General features: G+C 33.2%; 1 protein-coding gene across 3 annotated transcripts; it reads left to right on the top strand.

Moving 5' to 3' along the window:
- The first annotated feature begins 2,800 nt into the window (after positions 1 to 2,800).
- Positions 2,801 to 15,261, top strand: LOC18611984 (Leucine-rich repeat protein kinase family protein). Of its 3 annotated transcripts, none has more exons than XM_007048524.3 (11): positions 2,801 to 2,905; positions 5,120 to 5,275; positions 6,566 to 6,698; positions 6,960 to 7,031; positions 8,740 to 8,883; positions 9,089 to 9,154; positions 9,933 to 10,003; positions 10,086 to 10,229; positions 12,489 to 12,830; positions 13,250 to 13,644; positions 14,766 to 15,261. In XM_007048524.3, exons 1-11 carry the CDS (start codon positions 2,893 to 2,895, stop codon positions 15,075 to 15,077), a joined length of 1,848 nt encoding a protein of 615 aa, XP_007048586.3. In that variant the 5' UTR covers positions 2,801 to 2,892; the 3' UTR covers positions 15,078 to 15,261. The 3 variants fall into 3 exon arrangements, with proteins under 3 accessions (XP_007048586.3, XP_017969705.2, XP_017969704.2); XM_018114215.2 differs by lacking the exon at positions 2,801 to 2,905 and adding an exon at positions 4,492 to 4,886; XM_018114216.2 differs by lacking the exon at positions 10,086 to 10,229.
- The last annotated feature ends 1,102 nt before the right edge of the window (positions 15,262 to 16,363 follow it).

Genomic DNA, 16,363 nt, shown 5'->3' with positions numbered 1-16,363 from the left:
ATTGTGAGCATTTTAATCGTTAGATAAGTTCAACATATTAGTTTTAAAAATTTTTAATCTTTATTCCTCTTTATCTTTGATTCCAACAAAAGTTGGCTAACTAAACGTGTAAAGTAAAAAGTACTACATAATCATGTCAACATGTCATTTTATCGTCCACTATAATATATATAAATATGCTACATGAGTGTCATGTGACATAAAATGACAGTTTCATTTTGATTAAACTTGTTCGACTTGACTTTTTTTAGTTTAAAAGCTATTAAGAGGCTCTTATAGAAAAATAGTAGTTTTTAAAATTAAGCTAAAACTGTTTGAAAAATTTATTTTTATAAACTTTTTTTTATAAATAAGTTGTTTGGTAAAATAACTTATATTAGCTTTAATCTTGATTAAAATTACCATAAAAGTATTTAATAAATGAGCATATTTTTTAGAGAGTAATGTTGAGATTTTTTTAAATAGATGAGGATATTTTTTAAATAAAAAGAAAAATTCTTTTAAAATGTTGACGTATTTTTAAAAGAAGATAAGAGAAAGCTCTTTCTAGAGTTTTTCCATAAACTTTTTTATTTATTTTATTCTTTGAAAAAAGGTTATTTTTTAAAAAAATTTCTCAAAATCTTATTTGATCCGACTTTTACTTTTAAAAAATAAATAAGTTGAAGAAAAAGTCGAGTCAAATAGACATTAATAATAATTAATCAATCCTTATTTATAAATATTTATTTAATCTAAAATAAAAATATAAAAATTTAATTGAACATAATAAAGAATAAAAATTTATTGAAATTTTTTTAAATAATTCAAAAATCTTTTTAAATATTATATCAATTTTTTTTTTGGCAGATCATAGTCAACATTAGAAGTTAAATACAAAAACCTCCCCCTCTAAACATCCCAAAACTGCACTTTCCTCATGTCCCTTAAAATCACAACATTTTTGGTTTTTTTCCCTTTGATCCTTAACAAAGTTGGTCAAAAATTAGTTTGCATTTGGTTCCGCATACATTGTTGGGGACTTTTCTGAGATTGGGGAATGGACCGCCGAGAAAGGTTGAGCCTCCGCCAAAAGTAGACCCCAATACGGGTTCAACGTTGGGCCCACAAACACCTGAAGGCCCAAATATAAATAGGCTAAGTTTGGTTGGATGCAAAAAAGTACGGCCTTATTGGATTGGTTATTGCTGAAAATGTATTTCTCGGCCATGACTGTTGTAGAGTGTTGTAGGCTGCTCTCAACCACAGTCCCATTCCAAAATCAATTTATAAGTTCATTCTCATAATTTAATACAAATGTGCATATTTTATGCACAATTAGTAAATTAAATATTATCACTTTGTTAATAAATAAATTAAAATTTTGAGTACTCTAAAAAGGAAATACTTATAATTTTTTTTAAAAAAAATTATATATTTTATAAGATGTCACTCTCTGATTACATAATAATACACAAATAATATACACTGGCAATAAATCAATATAAACCTTTACTAAAATATACTTTTAGAAATTTTTATTTATCGTATCAAACCACAAGATAGATTTGAAAAGAAAATACAGAAATGAGAAAGTATTGGATACTCATTTTTTCCCAGCCACAAAACTCAACCTCTACATAGCATTAGATGCTATTTGCTATGTTCAATACCTTCCCACTACACCATTGAAACCTGGATTCCCTACTTAGATCCTTAGTCCATACAACAGGCCAAAGAAAGAAAGATAGAAAGAAACTTGTCAAATAAAGAAAGAAAGAAAGTTATCTACTTTTCATGCAATTAACAGTGTAAGTCAATCAAAGTGCATAAAGGGTCAACATGCTTTAACTAATGCAGAATAAATCCTACAACATGTCTTTGTAGACATAATAAATTAACATAAAATCCTAAAACATGTTTTTCATGCAATAAAGTAACAAAAAATCCAAATCAATAACTTAATGAAACCCTTAAATTCATTTAAAATCAGAATAATATATATCATAACAAAAAATAAAGAATTAAACAAAAAGAAAGGAAAATTAACAAATAAGCATACTTCACTGTATTCTATCAAATTATGAGAAAAAACTTTAAGAAATTTGTAGAGCTAAAAGCATTAACATGTTTGGCACGAAATGTACTCGAACCTTGTTCTCGTATGAACAAACATAAGAAATTTACTATCTTGGATGCATAGTACAAAAGCATACTAGTTCATTATTGAAATTCCTTTTGACTAAGCCATGTGGCCTTTGTCGAATGACGGGAACGCTGGGCAAAATGCGTGGGTCCCTGGCGGCTCAAACCTGGCCAGGGCTTGTCGAGCTGTGCAGGCGGAATAGTGGTCGGGACGTGGGGAACGTTATTGTCATGGAAAACAGGACAATATAATAATGTCCGTGGAAACTTCTGTCCTTCAACACAACTGAGATATTATATGCTACACCGTTCGACTTTTTATCATAATAAAAAATACAAGCAAAGGGAAAGTGGAAATGTGGATGCCAATTATTACTACTTTAATAACATTGTAAAGCAGAGAGACCCATTAATTAGTGGGATTCTCATTCTCATCCCACCTCCTTTCCAATTCCCAAAGCATGGACTCAGACATATTATCTAAATATATTCTAATACTGTGCCATACATATTGGATATCTGTGCCCCTTGGTTGGGGTGGGCTCTTGTCACTTGTCAGAATTTCTTTCTTTTATTTATTTATTTATTTATATCGAATCAAATGCTTGGTGGGACCCTGCACTAAAAACATCACTCATTTCACATGATCTTGGTTATTGTTTGTAATCATCGTGTCTTGATATCTATTCGACTTCTTCTTTCTTGTCATCTTGTGCACTTTTTTTTGCCCTTTCTTTCCCATGGTTTCCTGGTTTTGCCGCAGCACCCATGGCTAAATCAGGTATGCTCTTTTATCTTCATCTCCTCTCTTCTCTCTCTCTCTCTTCTCTCTCTCTCTTGCTTTTAAAGCAGGTACGACTATTTATAATCCCTTAAGATGATGATGATGATGATGATGCATGTAAATATATATCTGGGTCGGATGTCTGAAAACTGATCCTGGTTTTTATCAACTGTGTGATGTATCTGGCTGCTTTCTTCCACTGTTTTATTCGAACATACACATTTTGGCAACCAACCCTTCATGTGTTTAGCTCCAAGTGATTTACTAAAGTTCAAGGGTTCCAAGGGAGAGGAGTACGAAGTAGGTAAAAAGTTGAGTAAACAGGTTTTTTTGTTTTGGGATGAGCGTTAAGCAAAAGTGAAAGTAGAGTAAAAGACCAGCGCCACGTTTGCTAATATTGGCAGGCGCCGTGTCGCTGTGAATGGTTAGTAGATTCCAGTTTTATCCCCGTAAATTACATGGATAAAAATTAAAGTTCTACGCTTTTGTTCATTTTGTTCGCTAAACTTTAATTCCTTAATATACCAAATGTGATCCCCGTATGTAATGTCAACCAAATAAATGATAAAATAATAATTAATATAATATTATAATGATTTAAACAATTACGTTATTTAAAACTTTCATGTCAAGTTTTATAACTATTTTATTTTCTTAATTTTCTAGTTTTGTTAAAATGAGAAATCTACGAAAATAATGTACGAAAAAAAAAGAAAAATAAGAAGATAAATTTTTTTTAATAATTTTTTTAAATGACATGACTGCTTGAAGGATCACTGTATCATCATTTATTTTAACACAATCTATTAAGATAATTATATTGATATATTTAAAAAGTTTAGTGATCAAATTGAGATAAATTGAAATTTGGTTAAGAGGGCAAAAAAGTAAAAATGTAGTTACTATCCATGAAATTTACTCGAATTTTATTAATAACTAATCCTAATATTATTAGTCTTGACATATGCAACTTAACTTATATGCTCCCAAAATTTTAATGAAAAAAATAGAGTAAAATATCCAAGCATGATGTTTGAAAAAAAATTCTGAATTATTCATATAAATTTAAATAAGTTTATATATTTTTAAATGTTTAATAAAATTTTTATTTTTTTTATTTTGAGTTAAATAAATTATTATAACTAATAATTGATTAATTGTCACAAAATATTATTTATCATTTTATATTTACATGATGTTTGAAATGATACTTACATTAAACTAATATGAAAGGTGAAAATATAATATATTTATATCATTATGTTATATTATTATCTATTTAGACATATTAACATGTCACGTTAACATGTTGACGTGTTTTATCAATTTTATATTGTACTTTTTTATAATAATGTGATTGAATGTTAATAAAAAAAATAAAATTTATTTAAATTTTTATAAATAATTTAAGGATTTTTTAAAAAATATTATACCAAAGATCTATTTATATGTATCATAATATTCCAATTCCCCGTTTGGCATGTTTTGCCATTTAATTTCTCCGGTGTTACATCGTTTGATATTTTCCATATTTTATCTTCTTGCCAATTCTCGTTAACTAAAAAGCCTTTTTAATTTTTTCCAAATAGAAACTATACCTTTTGAACGCCACCATTAAACACTAAACTCTTTGCTACCCAGAATTTCCAGCATCCTTTCCCTTCAATGTCATCCTTCTTCTGAAATCAAATTTCATTGAATCAAACTAGAAATGATTTTAAAACCCTAAACCCTAAAATCCCAAAATTTCTAACCCTGGCCAACCGTAAACGCTAGGCAGGCATACTTTCAGAAATCTGCGATATGTCTTCTCTAAAGCGATGTACTTGAATCGCTAAGTCACAAGTCACAAGTGTTTTTTGCTGTATCCTTTGTACAATGTGAATTGATCCTTACTGTAGCCATGTTTGCCATATAGAGTGAAACGACCTTTATTACAATAAGGTGACATTAAAAGACGGGGAGAGGAGTTGAGTTGGTAAGCAAGGGAGACTACTCAACTAGTTATTTTAATATAGAATTTTCCTGCTGAAAGTGCATCGTGCCATGACTTTGACATGCCTCTATGTCCACTTGTTTGCAAAAGAGATGTTGGGCTCTATCCTTTGATTTCTGACACTAGTTTTTCCTACATGTGTGACAGAAAGTAACTTATCTTCTTTGTAAGTTGGTCTAAAGTAAAAAATTTCCATTTTCCTGCTCTTTTAAAAGGTGTGCAGAGGTTGCTTGGTCCATCTCCCTTGGAGAATAAAGGAACTTGTAATTTTCAAGCTTTTCCCAAATGGCGTCCTCTAAAGCTTATGACAATCTGGCTCATTGTCCTTTTCGTAAGAATCAGTTATTCATCCGATGAGCCTGATGTTGAGGGTATGGTAACTCTAACTTCAGCCTATTTGGTAATTTGAATTTGTTATGTATGTGATCTCGGTAATGTGGCAGTCTTAAATTTTCCCATATGCCATTCTGTTGAGATCTTTGGCTTGTGTGGCATCCAATGCGTTTTAGTGTGTTTCCTGCTTAAATTAGTATGATTATGCATTTGGTGATAGAAGAAAGTTTTATTGCTATTAGCCTGAATGAAGTCAGTTCTAGAATGAGCTTATATATTACCTATGCACAGAGAAAGGATATGGCAAAGAGTGACAATGATTATTAATCACTACAATTCAGTTTGAATGGTTCATAGTAACATCATTATTGTCCTTGATATTTTCCCTCTTGATTTGTTTGATCTTCTGATTGACTCCACGTTAGTTGTGACTGAAAGTTATGAGTCTTAAGTGACTGAGAACTAGTTGGAATGACCTTGAAATGTTTTGCTTCGATATCAATTAAATAGTTAGCTATTGTAATGAGAAACGGATAAGTCAAATAGTTAGTAATTTGCATAAGTGAGAGAAGAGCAAGAGAGGGTTACAGAAAATTTTGATATCTATTATTTAAAGAATCTGATTGGTACGGCAACATTCCCTATTGATGTAGATTGTTTTTTACCGATAATTTAAACTGTTTGTTAAATTAAAGTGATTTATTATCTTATGAGTTTTCTACTGGTCGGAAATTGACTATGAAGAAACTCCTACAGCTTGAAATTTATGTATCATAATTAAGCTGGACACAGGCCACTAAAAACCAACACCGGTGATGGATTGAAAACATAAGGGACCAATTCTTGTCACTTAAGAATCATATTTCTCATCGTAGTACCTTTTAGGCTTGATTTTAAAAGAATTACTATTATCTTAAGTTTTTTTCACATTCATATTACATACATAGGGTCACCACTATTTCTTTATTGTTGACCATACACATAAAAGGATTATTTCTATCCTTATTTACGAAGATTCATAGAGAATAAGAACAGTTTTGCCTTAATGAATGCTGTCAACAGCAGCGCAATTACATCCCCATATTTTATTTAACATGTTACAATTTGATCTAATTGCCAATAGTTGTTCCAAGAGCCTTGGTCTGAATTAGTCAACAATCACAGATTTATGGGCATAGGAAAACATTCAAAATTCCAGTTCTCTTTTTTTTTTTTTTGGCTAATATCAATACAGATTATAGTATCTATTTCTTGCTGCTGCCTATTATTGGCTGTCTAGTTTTTTTTTCATGTTTAATGACTGGGCTTTTATTTCTTCAAATGTTCAGGAGAAGCTTTGATTGGTTTTCTCAAGGTTCTCAATGATTCCAGAGGCCGAATAACTGATTGGAATGATCATTTTACCAGTCCATGCTTTAGCTGGTCTTATATCACCTGTAGGAATGGACATGTCATATCCTTGTAAGTCCATATGTTTTAATGATAATTGAATTATGGTTTCTTTTTATGAAAGACCTTCTTATTTGTCAATGATTGTATTACTCTTACTGAATATATTTGATTGAGATTGCTTTAACTCTGATTCCATTCACTCTTTGGTATAATATGGAGTTCTACAACTCACATTAGGATCTCTACCTGGACCCTATTTACATCACCACCTGAGCTAAGACCATTTCTTCATTTTTTTAATTTTATAATAAGCTCTGATATAATTTGCAGGGACCTGGCTTCATATGGATTGTCAGGAACTCTTTCACATTCAATTACCAAACTGAAGTTTCTGGTTAACTTGTAAGTCATCTTGTTGCATGATGGTGCTGACTTCATCAGCGCTCATTAAATCTGCTGCATATGAGAAAAAGGTTGATGCAAGTTGGATTGTATTGTATTATACACATACATCTTGGCAATGGAAAGAGAAAAGTGTATAATTCTATATTAATAACACAAAAACACACCACACAACATATACATACTTATATTTACAAACATATCTGTGTTGTGTGTGTGTGTGTGTGTGTGTGTGTGCGTGCGTGTGTGTGTGTGTGCGTGCGCGCGTGCGTGTGTGTGTGTGTAGAACACAGATAAGCATCTGTGTGTATGCATATATATGTATACATACTGTGGGTTGTATGTTAGTTATGTGGTTTGGAAATTTAAAATATGAATAATTGGGGGAAGTGTGTATATTACTGTTGGACATTTTGGTTGCATGATAAAGACCTTAAGTAATTGGTAATCTCTTCACATTTTCTGCATGTCAAAGGGTAAAGCTAGCAAGTGGGGCAGGGTTGAGCTGATGAGGGACCATTTGTGAATCCTGCAAATTAAGGGTTAAACCTTTTTTTTTCTTCTTGGCTTTGATTTGTAGTAGCTGGGATTTTCCGTAGCAGGTTATCCTTAGTTGCTTGTCTAGTTCTTGACTTTATGATTAGGATGGCATGTTGGAGGATTATTGGTACTGAATCATTTAAGTTTAATTTACCTTTTAAAGCTCTGCAAGTGAGTTGATAGAAGGGAGCTTCCCGATTCAGCAGGTGTAATAAGGATGCGGCAGCAGTGGACCACTTCCTTTTTGTTGCTTACTTTATTAGGAGTAATGTTCCATCAAATGTTACTCCTTTGGACAGTCATTGGATTATACTAAATGGTCTTTTGAAGTTCCCGGCCTATTGAAGAGGAATAGAGATTGGGGTATCAGTCATTTGATAAGGGGATGTTATTGCATAGTTGCTCTGGAGCTTGTCGGGGATAGACATCTTAGTGTTTTGCTGTTAAGAACATATAGTTGGAAAGAGTAATCCAAGCTTCTGGCAATCTTTTATCCTTTCTTTTTCTCTCTTTTTTTTTCCCACTTTATACTAAGGTTACTTAATTTGTAGGTTTCTTCTTTCTGTGTGTGTATGTGCCTGTGTGCATGCCTGCTTATTTTAGGCATCTATTGAATATAATTCATTAAAGCTGCAAACCTCTCTTCCTGTGTCTTTTAGTGAAACTTGTTATTTGTGAAGAAAAGTTGCTTGCTTACTAGTTCTGCAGTATTAATTATCATTTCAACCTATTATTAACTATATCACAAGGGACATATTTCTGTCTTTTAGTGCTACTTGCATATTAGAAATGGAACATACTTTTTAGTTGGTCAGAATCTTTCGTGATTTATATTTCTGATGCAGGATGTCATCAGTTTTCAGTTTTTGAGATGTTATTCAGCATCATAAGTAATTTGGTAAAATTGGGTAAAAGCCACTTCATGTGTGATTTGGTTTATGTAGACTGAAAGAAACAACAAAATTTTGATGGTATATGCACTTCAATTTGCATGGAAGGTGCTTTTGTTGAGAACTAAACTTTACTAGATGTGCCTTTTAGAGAATGAATTCTTTTATGATATGCTTGTTTCTCATGCCATAATGTAATAACACTTAGTTTAGTGGAAATTTTATTTATTTCTCCATTGTGGTGAATGAGTCTTGAAAACAATAGTCTACCTTTGCAGGGATTTGCAAAACAATGATCTATCTGGTTTGTTGCCTGGTTTCCTTGGTGATATGGTACACCTAGAAACTCTGAATCTTGCAAATAATAAATTCAGTGGTTCTATACCTGCAAATTGGGGTCAACTATCCAATTTAAAGCATTTGTAAGACTGCTATGTTCTTCTTGTCAAATTTTGTTTTTCGTTTTTTTTAACTCTCGCACAAGTAATGTGGAGAATACTAGGTCTATTTTGTCACTTTTATAAATGCTTTTCTCTAGGTTAGACAACTTTTTGAGAAGAAGATTTGCTAATCTTATATGCTAAATTGACTTCAGAAGTCATACTCATGAATCTTTTTATTTGACAGGGACCTTTCATCCAACAATTTAACAGGAAGAATTCCAATGCAATTGTTTTCGGTTCCAACATTCAAGTAAACTTCATAAGAAATTCCATCTCCTTTAAATTTTAGTAACTATTATAGTATAGTGCTATCTTGGCCTCCTAAAATTGGAAAAATTTTCTGGTAAGAAATATTAACATTAATCCATAGTGACAGTACTGCTGATTTAGTATATTTAAAATATTTATGTTTCTTAATTTACTAACAAAAATTATACATATTTAACTATACTTTAGTTGTTAGTGTTTTAATAACTGAGATTAACCTGAATTCTTAAAAGCATCTAGACAGCAAATATATTTGAAATTTATTGGTTTCTGCATTGCTTATATCAATGCAAAGTGTCAATCAGATCAGACGTTTTGGTATTTCTTGTGTTGGTTAGTTTTGGTGCTGGGATCAGAGGGGATCGGCTTCTCAGGGTGGACCACTTCTCCTGCAAAATCAAACCACCGTGGGTGGGCACCCTGGCTTTCCCTGGCATCTGCACTCTGATGTTTAAGTCAGCATAATGTAGTAGGGAGAAAGTATATGAGAGATAATCTTATGAATATGAGAGAGGATAGAGACCCTGAGGTGGGTGTGACGGGCACCCACATTTCTATGAGGGAGAGATTCCTTGGTGAGGTATATTAATGGGGCTCAGCTTGTCATCTAGTGGAGGTGCAAGAGAGAGATTGATCACCATTCGGATGATCTTTATGTCCCTGGAACCTGCTGGGGACCTGGCCTTAACACTTAGGTTATAGCTTCACATTATATAACTCACAATTGCTACTTATTCGTATTGACAGTGTTATTTTGTCAGCTTTACAGGAACACATCTTGCTTGCGGCTCAAGCTTGGAGCAACCTTGTGTTTCAACCATTACATTCCCAGGTTTGCTCTAGATCATTTTTTTTTACCTTATCTATTTGATATATGAGTTATATGTGTGCTTGAACTTGTGATGTTTGGGCAGTTTCAACCAACAGGTCCAAAATTAAAATTGTTATAACCTCCTCGAGTTGTGTTGCTCTCATACTTCTATCACTTGGTGCTCTCTTTGTTTACCGGTTTAATCAAGTCCACAAACTTAGGCGTGATGTTTTCGTTGATGTTGCAGGTAATTTTGTTTTATTTTCTCTTTCTTCCCCAAGATATATTTCAGCTTAATCTTAGTTTGCAAGAACAATATACATAAAATATGCCATTGCAACCTAAGAAACTCCAATTTCATGGTCTTTTCCCATTTTCAAAAAGCAGTTACTCTGTTTTTAGGGTTAGTAAGCCATGCAGCAGCTTTTCATTAGAATGGGTGTTTTTCACCTAATATATACTTAGTACATTTGAAGCCTTCATTTAATGAGTTAAAAGTGATAGATGGAGTACTTAGCTTCCTCATGCCTTTGGTTGTAAAATTCCAAACTTTACAAAACTTAACTAATGGTTAGTACTTGGTGTATGCTAATGCAAACATACATGTGCTGGATAAAAATTGAACAAAAGAAAAGGTTTGCTGATCTAGAAGATCCTAACATGAATGAAATCACAACCATCATGACCATTATGCAAGAATTGTTGGAAGTTCATAGTTTCAAAGAGTAGTGGGATGTTACTAGCGTGTTTTAGATATCATCAAAACTGCAAAAGCATGGGTTTGTGAGATGAAGAACATATATTCTCTAATCTTGAATATTCATATAAAATATGGAAGGAAATGTGTCATGCCCTAGACCTAACCATCAAGGTCAAACACATTGAGTGATCTACTAATCCTCATAATGTATTTAGACTAGCAGCCACGCAACTGTTGATCACTCTGTAAGTGTTATCGTGTATGAAGTTAGGTGGAATATTCAGAAAGAGAAAATAAGTAGTTAATACTGCTATTTAAGTTAGTTGCTTTTGTTGCTTGATTTTTTCTATCTAAAAGATGCTAGAAGGTAAAAGGAAATGTTCAAAAGCAAAATCTTGATTGATCAAAAGCTAAATCAACTATTCTAATCAAAACCATTACTTTGTGATAGAGAAGATAAACGAGAAAACTTAAATGCTTTTGTTCCAATACAAAAGCACCTCAAGCTTATGAGTTTCTATCAACTGTTTCCAAGCTCTGCTCAAAGGGGCACTCCCCACCCCTGTTCTGTTCCATGTCCTCTCTTTCAAGAATGGAAACCAAGTTTAGGCTTGACAGAACCTTGCTTACTCTAAGAAGAATCACTGCATATCTTCTTTTGCTCACTCTTAAAATGCCCTTCTTTATACCAACATTTGAGAGACCATGTTCAAACTTCTCCTCAATATATCTCAGTTGAACTGCTCTAGAATTATTTTCTGTAGTCACTATCTCTGCTCACCAATCTTTGGGCCTTAGGATAGGAGAGCAAACATTGCTCCTTGTGTTTTGTGATTACAATCCCAATGTTGTTGCTCTGCCATATTTTCTATTGACTGCAGTACTCTTACCGTGAAGGAATTGTTCCAATCATACGCAATTTCATTGAACCCTTCCCTAGCCCAGTAGAGAATCCGAAAGACTTGTTCTTGCCCTTTCCCCATGGGCATTGAACATGGTATAAGTTCAAACTTCATCATGATTACTCTAACCATCCAAATAAAAAGAGACTTATCTACTTCTTTTTGAGTGACTGCTGACCGACCTCGTCTGTTGTTTGGTAAGATGCCTCATCACCCTAGTTTTGCTCACAAACTATATCAAAAACATAAATGTGTTTGCATCTGGGGTTAGGTTTGCCCTTCCCTGATTTAGTGGAATTTATAACCTTTCATTTGTTTTTGTTTTGATTTCCTTTTCACCACCGTGCATGGACCAAATTATCACTCGCATCAGTAGAACTGGACTTCTTCACGCTTATTCTCTGCAACTTCCACAGGGTCACTATTCGCTTCTACTTCCTCTTTCCACCTATATAAGCAATATTTTATCTTGTGGTCAAGTTATACCAGATTTAATACAGATAGTATGGAGACCCGCAAATTCCACCATCTAAATGTGCCTCCTAACTCTCACTTTAGAGACTTGTGCCTCACTGATATTGATCTCCATGCACATTCTTGAGTGATTACCCCCTGTTGCAAGAGCCATCTTTGAATCAATCTTAGATTGATGAAACAGAGAAACAATAAACAGTAATTCTGGTAAATGAATCATTCTATTTAATCCATCTATTATTTTCTATATCATTCCATAATTTTCTTCAGGCATCCCATGGTACAAGTCAAAGTTATTGGGGTAGATATCAAATTTATGCTTGTTATTCTTGTTGTGCACCTTATAAGAATCCTGCTAAAATCTTTTTTCTTTTTTTTTTTTTTAAGTTGCCATGTGAAACAGATTAACACTTTCAATATTTAATTTTAGGTGAAGATGACAACAAAATTTCCTTTAGCCAGCTTAGGCGATTTTCATGGCGTGAGATCCAACTTGCAACTGACAATTTCAGTGAATGCAACATAATTGGACAAGGAGGGTTTGGAAAAGTTTATAAAGGTGTCCTCTCTGACAACACAAAGGTTGCTGTGAAACGCCTTGCAGATTATTATAGTCCTGGTGGAGAAGCTGCATTCCAGAGGGAAGTTCAGCTTATAAGTGTTGCTGTTCATAAGAATCTTCTACGGTTGATTGGATTCTGCACGACATCATCTGAAAAGATTCTTGTTTATCCTTTCATGCAAAATTTAAGTGTGGCATATCAACTGAGAGGTACATGTCCTATAGGATTTGCAGTAACTTTTGCTGCCATATAATGCATGTTTGTTTTTACTTTATTCTAATTAAGTTTGTGCCTTAAATGGAGAACAAAATTATATTTCATAACATGTCATGTTGTAAAAATGGTGCCTATGATCTTAAAAATAAATATTATACCATGTAAAGGTGAAAAGAAATGCAATTTATAGGAAGTGATGGTGGAAGATGATGTTTAGAATCCTTTAGCCTACCTATTAATATTCTACCATGAAAAAGTAAAAGAAAGGAAGAAGCTAACAAAAATATTGGAGAAGATGTTGAGTCTCTAACTATAGTTTATTTACAGCAACTATTAACTTGGAAATGTCTAGTCATAATTATGGCAGTCATAGATCAATTTTACGATATTTTACATCTGAAATTTGCTGTAGACTTAAAACCTGGAGAGAAAGGCTTGGACTGGCCAATGAGGAAACGTGTAGCTTTTGGTGCTGCCCATGGTTTGGAGTATCTACATGAGCATTGCAATCCTAAGATAATACATCGTGATTTAAAAGCTGCAAACATCCTTCTAGATGAAAATTTTGAAGCTGTTCTTGGAGATTTTGGGCTAGCAAAGCTTGCTGATACTAAGTTGACTCATGTTACCACTCAAGTGCGTGGTACCATGGGTCATATCGCCCCAGAATATTTGTCCACAGGAAAATCTTCCGTAAAAACTGATGTCTTTGGATATGGTGTAATGCTTCTGGAACTGGTTACTGGTCAGCGTGCCATAGATTTTGCTCGTCTAGAAGAGGAAGAGGATGTTCTTCTACTTGATCATGTAAGATTTTTATATTGGTGCACCCTCTCCTAAATCTTTTATGAATGTATGGTCTCTGCAGTATTTGCTATTTTGCATTGTGACCTTTGAAGTCTTGGATTTTTATCGGTTTAGTTTTTATCCTTGTTTCTGTATCTGTTTCATACTTTAGGTATTTCTCTTTTTTTTTTTTACCCATAAAACATTTTCTCTGTGAGATTAATTACTTGAAACTCATATTCCTGCCCTTTGATTTGCTAATGAAAAATAAATCAACTAATACTCCTTGTTAGTTTTTTGCTTGAAGAGAATTTTCTTTTTACCTGGGAACTATAAAGTATATTTACTCTCTATAACATAAGTTTAACCTTGTGAAACTAAGTTTGCCGTATGGCATGTAAAACCCTCTAAGCACTTACGGAGAATTGTGTCTGCAACCGTATCTATCCAAGGATATATGGACAAAGATCTATCATATCAAAACAAAACTCTGAGATGCCTTATTCAGCGGTAGGGAGACAAATCTATGTCTTGGCTTATACTTAAAAAATTGCCACAAGACTCCTTGCTGCAGGCTGTGGAAAAAATTGTTTAGAACTTGTTCTGAAAACCCTGGATAAGAGCGGGGGAGAAAAATTACGAAATAACTTCTATGAATTTATTGACATCTCCATCTTTTTCATTTTTCAGACTGGTTTCGAGCATAAGTTGCATCATGGTGCCCTTGGTGAAACTGTTAGTACAATGAAGTACGATGTTTTTTTTTTTTTTTTTTCTTATACTTCTTGTTCTTACTTCTTTTAGTGGGTGGGGGTGGGGAAGCCTAAATCTTCTAGTTTGGGACTTCCATTGAAGAACTGTTAGATTTGCTAATGTCAAACACCAAGCTCACTTGAGGACTTATAGAACCTAATTTTTTTTCTTGTCATGCCTGCCTTTGCAGCTCCACACTTCTTCTTCTACTTTCTCTTTCATTTCTGTTTTTTTTTTCTCTTTTTGTGTGTTTTTATTTTGTTTTATTTAAAATCTTTTAGTTGGTGGATGTGTGTATGTGTGCACGCGTGTTTAATATGTCTTAATATATATTATTGATTGTACCTTTCATGAGGATCTTTAGATTGATGGAAATGTGATATTAACAGATCAAAAAGCTGCTGAGAGAAGACAGGATTGATGACATTGTTGATGGAAACTTGAAGATTTATGATCCTAAAGAAGTGAAGACTATTGTACGAGTTGCACTGCTCTGCACACAGAGCTCATTTGAAGATCGCCCAACAATGGCAGAAGTGGTCAAAATGCTAGAAGGAGTAGGAGTGGCAGAGAGATGGGCTGAATGGGAGGAGCTTGAACAAGCAAGGAATCAAGAATTCATGCTTTACTCTCACCAGTTCATTTGGGCTGAAGATTCAAGTGTTGACCAAGAAGCTATACAGTTGTCCAGAGCCAGATAATCCCACACAATCAATTTTGAGCTAAACTCTCAGACCCAAGCAGATTTAGTGCATTGAATCTCAGAAAGAAAAATGAAAACCATAGTATTATCTAAAGTTGTATCGCATGGTATATGGTTTGGTATCTGTTACAATGCCACATTTACTGCTTGTCAAGAGTTATGCCATGTATGTTAAATGTAAATGTCAAGTTGTTGAGGTGTGGATGAGCAGAAAGGCGGCTACCTTGGATCCAATCCAAGACAAAAGGGAGCGATCCAGGATTTCGGGCATATCCCTCTCCGACCGTCAAATCAGTACGATGATGCGGAAGAAAGAAACAATGACTAGGACCATCTGTTGATTCCCATCAATACTGGAACAGGTCATGCTAGCCTTTAGGCTAGCCACTGTCAAGGCATATTCTGCTCCTCATTTGTAGGACCAGATGACTTAATGCCACGAGTGTGGTAGTATTGGTAATGGGCCTCTTGGGCCGTTGGCCTAAAATGCATAAAGGTCTTAACTCGAGACTTGAGTAAAATGCGCTTCATGGAGGCCCAGTTCATTAAATATGGGCTTATTTCTCACACTTTTGAAGAAACCAATCTACTTTTGTCCATTTCTTCAATTGGTTGTGGAATCTCAATCACCTTTTCTAGCCCAAAAAAATTAAAAATTTTCTACTCTTTATATTTCTTATTCATTGTAGTGATGAGATTACATATACAAGTGCAATTATGATCAAGTAATTTTCAATAAATGTTCGGTATTATTATTATATCGAGTAAAAGAGTCGAAAAAATCAAAGAATAAATCAAAGGATTAATATAAATGCTCCTTCATGATGAGACTCTAATTTAAAATTAAAAGATTTTTATTCTTTCTTACCATTAGAATAAGCCATTCTTTCACTTAGTAAAAATGTTAGTATTGTGAAAAGTTTTTATAACAGTTATGACGTAACAAGTTAACATATTGACATAGCAAAAATTTTGTTATGTTGCTTCCCGATTTAACATAGTCTATTTCTTAAAACTATTTGACATGGCAAGTTGACATAATTCACATCCCTAAGTTTAATGGTAAGAAAGTATTAAAAAAAGGAAATGCTCTTATTTTTGTTTTATTGAAAAAGCTTTTTTATTTTTTATTTTGTGATATTAAAACTAATAAATGAACATATAAATTTTATATAAAAAGTTTTCAAATTTTTAATATAAAATATGTTCAAGTTAAAATTTTTTTAAAAAAAATTTCAATTAAATTTAAATGAGGACAAATTTTTTGAAACGGAAGGAATAACA

Source organism: Theobroma cacao, chromosome 1 (genome assembly GCF_053813885.1).
Source record: "Theobroma cacao isolate CCN51 chromosome 1, ASM5381388v1, whole genome shotgun sequence".
In the NCBI taxonomy this organism is placed as follows: domain Eukaryota; kingdom Viridiplantae; phylum Streptophyta; class Magnoliopsida; order Malvales; family Malvaceae; genus Theobroma; species Theobroma cacao.
This window is presented reverse-complemented; position numbering and strand designations above follow the sequence as displayed.

Coding starts and splice junctions, on each gene's coding strand:
- LOC18611984 (XM_007048524.3), top strand. Junction 6,699..6,959: donor AATGGACATGTCATATCCTT/GTAAGTCCATAT, acceptor TATAATTTGCAG/GGACCTGGCTTCATATGGAT. Junction 12,831..13,249: donor TGTGGCATATCAACTGAGAG/GTACATGTCCTA, acceptor AATTTGCTGTAG/ACTTAAAACCTGGAGAGAAA.